This window comes from Uloborus diversus, chromosome 10, assembly GCF_026930045.1.
Source record: "Uloborus diversus isolate 005 chromosome 10, Udiv.v.3.1, whole genome shotgun sequence".
NCBI lineage: Eukaryota > Metazoa > Arthropoda > Arachnida > Araneae > Uloboridae > Uloborus > Uloborus diversus.
The window spans coordinates 20,745,629-20,754,175 of NC_072740.1; the positions used below are offsets into that span (position 1 = coordinate 20,745,629).

General features: G+C 34.8%; 1 protein-coding gene across 1 annotated transcript in view; it reads right to left on the reverse strand.

Moving 5' to 3' along the window:
* LOC129231883 (protein shifted-like) overlaps positions 1–8,292 on the reverse strand; it is a 35,355-nt gene extending 27,063 nt beyond the window's left edge. The window contains exons 1-4 of the mRNA XM_054866274.1: positions 8,161–8,292; positions 6,166–6,415; positions 3,898–4,002; positions 1,248–1,343 (exon numbers count right to left, since the gene is read on the reverse strand). Coding sequence (XP_054722249.1) covers positions 1,248–1,343; positions 3,898–4,002; positions 6,166–6,415; positions 8,161–8,292 — 583 coding nt within the window. The remainder of the gene's footprint in view (positions 1–1,247; positions 1,344–3,897; positions 4,003–6,165; positions 6,416–8,160) is intronic.
* Positions 8,293–8,547: the final 255 nt, after the last annotated feature.

Here is an 8,547-nt window from a genome sequence, read left to right on the forward strand (position 1 = left end):
TCTCTCTCATGATTTTAAGAACACTATAGACCGGGTTATATAAAGAAATGGGTATTTTGATGCAACAGAAAATCTCCATTTGGCTATGTTATGCAAAGAGCGTAGAAATGTAGGAGAACTGGGATTACTACGTGTGTTGAATGCAAGAACAAAAATAGAGGCGGGGTTAAGAAGTTTAAAGTTCAACAAATAATATTTGCTGCCAAAAATTACATCGATTTGATCTCGTGGGTTGAAAATAAAATAACCGAACCCCCCTTGGTAAAACATTTGTCTAGTGAATCCCTCAAAGTGAAACTTGTAACCACTAAGCGGCTCTTAAAAAGTATGTTCCAGTCGCAGGAGAGGAAAAATAGACTCAAGAGTTATTTGGAAGAAAAAGTTATTTGGTACAGAAAAAAAAAAAACTTTAATGTGTCAAAGAAGTAGACACAAACATCATACAGGTTTAACCATTTATTTACAATCATTAAGAATACTTTAAATGGTAAAAATGGAATTGTTAATGTCTTTTATAGTATACTAGTGATACCGGCACATCTTTGCCCGTTGTAGGAAAATTAAAAGGTCATTTGGTTTGCTTGTATATTTACAAATAATGTAAGAAGAATTTCTCGCCAATTGGCTTACCCATGTTACGGTTCCACGTTATGTCAACTTGGTAATTTACTCGCCCATCTTATAATTTTTCTCGGGTAAATGTGATTAAAATTGGAATAGAAAAAGAACAAAATCGAATTTTCAAAAAATCGCTTCGAGGTGCACACCCCCATGCTACAAACTAACTTTGTGCCAAATTTCATGAAAATCAGCCGAAAAGTCTAGGCGCTATGCGCGTCACATAGATCCAAACAGCGATCTAGATCTTCAGACAGACTTTCAGCTTTATTATTAGTAATGATTATGATTTTTTTTTTTAAACTGTATTTTGTAATTAGTATTTTTTTCCTAATATAATGCTTAAAAAAATGTATTTACTGCCATATTTTGTGCCGTTATATACAGTAGGAAAGCATAAAAAGGAATTTCATTGTTAAATGGAAATTTCGGTTATTATCAAACTTTAAGCTCGTTGCGGCACCTAAAGATGTTGTAGTAAAGCAATGAAATTTCTTCTGCTTCTTTTTAAACTTAAATGACAACTTTTCCCCCCTACGGCAAACCAAAAAAATTGAAAAAAAAATTTAAAGTCATTTTCGTTCCACCCTAACAGACAGCTACGTACATATTTTAATAGTATAGATTACCTCCTTCACAATGAGGGCCTTGATATCCATCCGGGCATGCGCAGATTCCGGGCGAGACACAAGTTCCACCATTCATGCAGTTCGGATAACACAGTGCTGAAAACATCAATTTGACAAAGGTTACAAAATTTTTTATTCAATAATGCAATTTGATAATCATGATGCTTAAACTTTAACCACAGCAAAAATTAAAAATGCACACAAATCAAACCACTATTTTTTTTTAAATAGGCGGTAAGAGACATTTATGACATACTAAGACATTTTAACTACGCAGTTTTTACAAAAACCTGTTGCTCAATTTTAGCGCACTTTAAAGAAAGAAAAGAAGTAGCAACGAGGCCTTAATGTATCGCAAAAATACGGCAAAAGAAAGGAAAAATGAATGCTGAAATAGATCCAGTAATTCAATAAATAATGAAAAATAAAAATATTTGCATATAGGATTATGAGCTAAGGAAATGCATGACTCTCGGTCTGCTTACCCCCAAATTACTTTTTAGAGAGAGAGAGTTGCCAATTCTATGTTTGTACATGGGAAAACGGAAAAGTAGGCTCGATTAGTTCTAGACAATTTCTTGTTAAATTTGAGAGACGTCGGATGAACTGAAAGAGAAACTGACCACTTCATTTTGTAATATGTAGGATCAGGCAGAACGCAAAAGCAGAGAAGGTTTTACTGCATGCCCAATTTCGCTGATTGTACCAACTACAAAATTAAGTGTTCTGTTTCCACTTCCAGTTCATCCGCCATCGCTCCGTAGCTCAACTTTTGCTGTTCTAAACATACTGAATCGGTGTGATTCCCATTTACGAGAAGGTTGGAAAAATTCCCGCCGTCCAGAAGATGTACAGATGTTTTCTCCCGTGTTATGAAATGAAACTTTTTTTTAAAGCATATATCACTATATTATATTAGGACATCACAGTATAGGGAAATGTATATGCATAAAATGTAATTCAAAAACATAAAGAACCAGTAGAACTTCAAAAAGTCTTAGCTAGCACTGAAATATCATTTACAGTGTACAAACTGTCACAGGTTAGCGATGTACATATTTTCAAATCGACAAATCAATGCTTAATTTTAGAATTCCCCAGTGTAATAACTCTGTCAGTTTTTAGTCTGAGTAAAATGTGACAGATAACTGATTAAAGTAAGACAGAAAAAATTGAATTATAAGGAACCAAACAAAGTAGATGAAGTTTCAATAGCCATAAAAATTTCACACATGTGTTTCGGAATAACAAAAAACCACCTCCTTCTGTCCAAAATAAATGTCACAAAAGTAGCATTGCAAAGTTGCTTTTTAAAAAATGAAATAGCATTTATCATAAACTAATCACCTTGGGCGATCAGGCGTTTTGGGATTTTATATCATCAAACACTTTTTTTTTTGTTACCTTTCTTCTAAAAAGCTTATAGCACCACAGTATAAAACTTCTAGAAAGTTAGTAAATACAGGATGTCCTGAAATAGACTAACTGTTTTCAAAAATTTATAACAGGAAAACGGTTAATGATAAAAATATAATTCTTGCAGGAAATTCATGTGGTGGGCCGTAAGTTTTGTCACCCAGAGTTCCAAATTTAAGTTCTAGAATTTTTTAATAGATGGCGCTGCAGATCGTAAAGACGTAACTAAAAGAAAGATAGAAAATTGCATCCTAGTTTTTCGAAAAATGTTTTTAATAAACAAAACTACACAACAATATTTTCAAAATGTCTACCGCCGGCTGCAGCCACATGTCGCAATCTGAGAAAAAATCGGTGAATTTCATTCCTTCTTTTTTGCCTTAAAGGCTTACGCCATCTGCTGCGCCATCTATTGAAAAATTTTTCAACTAAAATACGGAACTCTTGGGGGGGGGGGAATTACGGCCCACCACATGAATTTTCTGCAAGAATTTGTTTTTTAATCATTAACTGTTTTCCTGTTATAAGTTTTTGAAATCAGTCTATTTCAGGACACCTTGTAGGTGCTTTGAAGTAACATTTTTTTTAGCAGGCATAATAAAATACATTGTCAAATTTTTTAACTACAAATTACAGTCAAATTACCATACTTGGGATAGTACCTTAACTTGGGAATTTTTGAACCGGAAATTTTTGAAATAGAGAATTAAAATTGCAATTTTAAGCTATCTTCAGATACATGGTTCGGATGATCGCCCTGGAATTTTTTTGAAATTAAAATCTTAAAACGTTTAGGTAATCTTTGTTGATGAAAAATATGCTTACGCCGGGGCGATCATCCCCCATACCTCCCTCCCTCCAAGTCGCCGTCACTGGTTGTGTACATCAATGCCTTAAAACAAGCCCGGATCTGCGTACCCGCAGACACCGCATTGCGGGGGGGGGGGACGTCTTTAAGGGACCCAACAACCCAAGAAAATGAAGAAAAAAATGAAAAAAAAAAAAAAAAAAAACTAGCACTAAGACTTACAGTGCTACAGACGTTACAAATTTACAGTGCTGGCCTCGGGGGAGAGGCCCTACAAATTTTGTTGCAGGGGGACCCAAAATTTTCAGATCCGGGCCTGGCCTCAAAATAACTTTTTATTCACATATTATTTAGATTTATTTAATTACTTCAAACTGCACTACCATTGTTATCATTAAAAACCATGTTCAAATATTTCTTTTTTACCTGATTCGCAATATTTTCCCATATATCCTTTAGGACATTCACAGAATTTGTTACTATTACATCGTCCTCCGTTAGCACATTTTTTATCACATTCGGGATCAGGACCTGAAAACAATTTTGAAAATGCTTCAAAAAGTCATAAATTACAAATATCAGAAAACAATGTATAAAAATGCTAACCTGTACCCTATGCATAGCAATGTTATTTCAATTTAGAGGAAATGGCACAAAAAAGTGATGTTTAGACGAGATTTTCTGGACTACAGGCCTAACCCTTCTGGCAGTAATTTTACAAATTTGCTTCATAATTAAGTTGTGTTCTTTTTTACCAAGCTGCTCTCATTTGCTATCTTATGACTTGTTCTTTGGGGCGGCTCAGAGAGCACTAGCACTGCGACCAAAGGTTTATTGTACAAAAATTTGCTATCTCACTGCCCAGAAACACCAAAAATTGCTAACGAAACTTGATGGAGAAGACACTTAGCTGACATGATGCTCTGATTCCACTAAAAAATGGGGCAACATTTTAAAAGATCGCCATACGTTTTAAAACCTCTAAAACATTGGTCTGACAGAAATTACTTTCCCTCTTGCCTCGTTCTAAGAAATCTTGAAATTTTTTAAATATAAACATATACGGTTCGGCCTAAATTTTAATGTTAAGTACAGTAGATTAAAAACTTTAATATAGTAGTTGGTTTTCCGAATAATATTGGAAAAGGTAATAAAATAAACTGTGAAACATTGTAGCATTAAATGCAGTAAATTATAAAATATGTTTGTCATACTTAGTGCAATATATAATGAATTATGAGGATAATACTTAGCCATATGTTAATACTATTTATACTTTACTAGATTAAGATATGCTATTATTACAAAACTTTTACCTGAAATTTAAGCTTGAAAAGCTACGCTTTAATTCTAACTTTCAATCAATTGTGTGTGTCATTTTACGTATTAGGGGAAAGTAGGTTAATGAGGCTCAGCGGGTAATTTCACTCACCCTCCATCTCTAAATAGTATATAGTTAAAAACAAACAATCGTGGTAACACCCTTGCAGCAGGAATTAGTAACTGGAGGGAGCAAGTCCAATCATTGTCTTGGGAAAAGCTGAAGCAAAGATTCCAAGTCACGTGATTCGACTACGACGAATGGACGACACGCTTTGAGTAAAACTAATGAAATAAACCTTATTTCTTCCAATACTTCAGTTCAAATACTATCATGGGACTTAGGATCTTTGCTTCAAGAGCAAAAAACTTCATGCGCTCTCCACCTTTTATTTCTTCTCAATGGTACCACCATATAGCTAACACCATTATCAATTTATAGTATAGCTATAATCATTGCCGGAGGGAGGGTGTTTTTGTGACCTTACGTAATTAGTTTGCAGCTATTTCACTATGACATTCTAACTTTCAAGTAAGTGAACATTCTTGTTTTCAAATGTTAATTTATTCATTACGGCTACTAAATACATTATATACGTTTAGCTGGGCGTTCATGCTTTTATTCATCTTTGTAGTTTTTTTTTTTTTTTTTTTTTTTGCGTCAATTAAAGTGCATTCAAGAAGTTCAACATGGCGATTTAGGGTAAAGGTGAGTGGTTGAAACCTGCTCACATTGATGGATCTCGGTTGTATTATGATGATGATGATCCAGATGATTTTCTGCCAATCAAAAAGGATATGTAGACATAAATCTGCGGGATAAGATAACGAAACGGGATTTCGCTATACTCAATACGTAGTCACAGTATGTGGAAAGTGGTCGCATAAAGCCTCCTGTACTGGTCAAGCACATAGGTGGGGGTGTGAACAGCCCACGCAATTACATATGACTTTTGTCGTACTTAAATATCGTATCCAATAAGCGCAATTAACCTACCAAGTCGGTTATTACCGATCAATCAATGGTGTAGTTATATAAACGATTTAAAAAAAAAAATCATGAAACTTTCATGTAAATTAGTTGATTGCAAACTGTTTTTAGGACTTTGTAGTTATACTTCGATTTTTTTTTTTTTGGGCGAAAAATTCGACTAGTTATTCATGTTTTCCCTTAAGTGAGTGGCATTCCCCGACTTTCCCCTCAAACTTAAAGCTCACAAATTCTGGGTAAGTAGTCTTCGTTTGTATGCAGATGATAGTATTGTTATAGTATAAATAGTTAGTATATGCAGTTCTAATGAAATTGTAACTACCAGCCACTGCGACTTAAGAATTTGCCCTTCAGAAAAAAATCTTTAATCATTAATTACTTACCAGTTTGGGTTGAACACTGCTTACGTAGTCGCAATAGCAATGGAGTTCCAGGCAAAAAAAATCCACGTGCATTCTCAATTTTTAAGCCAATTTCAAACGAGGCAACACTACTTTTGTTACCAGCACAGAGTAGAGTTACCGAAAATGATTTATTCTTTCTTGGTACTTTGCCTTTCTTATCGATAGATAATATTGGATCCGACAAGATGTTATCTTGCAAGGATTTGAGCTTGAAAAACTCGTAGAAGTACTGAAAAACACAAAAGAAAAATCATGAAATAATAAAGAATACTGAAATACACTTACGCAACAAGAAGTCAAAATCAACACTAGATCTTTTACTATGTTTAGGTGCTGAATAAATGGGTTTTTGATTAACAAAATAAATAAATGAGTCAGTTAGGCTAGGGTTGGTTAGTTAGGCCTATAGGTTACGTGAGAAGAAACCCCTGCTCCTATAATTATTTCCTTGTTTATTATTAGGAAATTTTTGTTTTCCCTAGCATAACCTATGTTAAAAGTAAATGAGCATTTTCTCTGTCTCAACAGGTATACGTGTGTAAACTCTGTCATCGATGCCTCCCTTTACTTATTTATTTTAAAATCAAACACTATCAATTGAAGAAAGCCAAGCACCTTGGTACATAAGAGGTAGCTTTTCTTGATCGAGAAGCGAAAGAAGAGGGAAGAAGTCAATTGTGTAGAAAATTTTGTTTCAGTTCCGATTATAGCTTCAACTCAGCATTATTTACTAAATGAACTCCCTTTGAATTCGTTCAGAGCCATTAAGCTATAGTCTGAGCTTAATGTGCATGGAAGCTCACAGGAATTCTGCTTTTGTAAGTCTCATATTTTCTTTTCCCTTTTTTGGCTATTTGCCCTATAATAAACAATAAAGGTTTATTCTACCGTATAATCTCCAAATAAGGGGTTCGTTCTACTCGACCTTGTTCGATTAGATCGAGTTCTATCTACCAGTAGCATAGCGAGAAATTTCCTTGGGTTTGGGGTAAAGAAAAATTTTGGTGCGCGATTGGTAGATTTAATTAAACGTATTCGATTCAATCCGATAGCATTCTGTTACAGTTGAATGAGCACCTAAAACACCCACCCACCACCCTTGAATTTAACCAGCATCCCTATCGGGGTTTGAAATCACTTCGACTGGTATTTGGGCACAATCCTTCTCGGCGGCTGCTCTCAACTCATTGCGTGAATGGCAACTTTTGTGCTGTAAGCATTGTGCTTGACATACCCCCACAGAAAAAAATCATCGAGGTCAAATCCAAAGACCGCAGGAAGGTGTATGGGAGTTGATCGCGTGCGCGCGCGGTTTCTAGAAATTTTGCATGGTATCACTCACAAAATTCAATTCTCCCGCCACGATCATCTTCACTAAGAGTGTTTACAAATCCAGGAATAACATTTTTTCGAACTGTTTCTCATTGACATTCTTAACAGTTCCTTCTCTCTTAAACTTATTCACCAAACAAATAACTGAGTTTCGTTAGTACATCTCGTAAAAACCCCTTTCTAAACTGTTTTTGTACTTGCCTCATGTTCTCAGTGGATGCCTGAGTTGCCAAATCGATTAACTCCACTTTTTAAAAAAATCCTCATTTCTGCTTTAATAGTGCTTAATCAATGCTTAGAATGTGAATTTATATTAAACTTTCGTTCAGTACATTTCTGATCCTGCGATGGCAGAAAATGTAACACGGGGGCCCATTCACTTCTACAGAAAACGCTATCTTCTTCATCACTTTTCTCGACTTTTTGTTTTATGGAGTTAATCGATTTGGCGAGTGAAGCATCCATTTAAGAGTAATTTTTTGTACTTAAATTTAAGTGACTTCAGTCATTATTTTAAGCCATCACACTTGAAAAACAGAAAAAATGCGACAGTTCAATGCGGGTAAATACTCAATTGTTGGTTATAATTTTTTTTCGACATTATTCATATATGTATATACTATATAGACAGTTTTCACGTACTTCTTGCTCCGGGCTCCTCCACGTAAATTTGAATTCGTTGACTTCGCTTGGAATAACCGGCAAATATTTTTCAAAATTTGGATCAAGTATGTATGGCAAGACAGCTGCATCCATAATGACAAAAATATCCATCGGGAAACCTGTAATAGAAATACACATATCAAAAATTTGAGTTATCTCAAGAGATTAACAAGAGAACAGTCTCAGTCTCCTGAACTGCAACTTTGTGAGACAGGGAAGGTCTATGGTTGAGGGGGGAGGGAGTCTCTTTTTTTCCTTCCAACTCTTATTGCAACTAATTTTCTTCGAAAAAATCATTAAAGTAATTAACTTCAAAAAATCATATTTTTTCGAAATAATCTACGGCTCCTCTTCCTGTTGCACCCT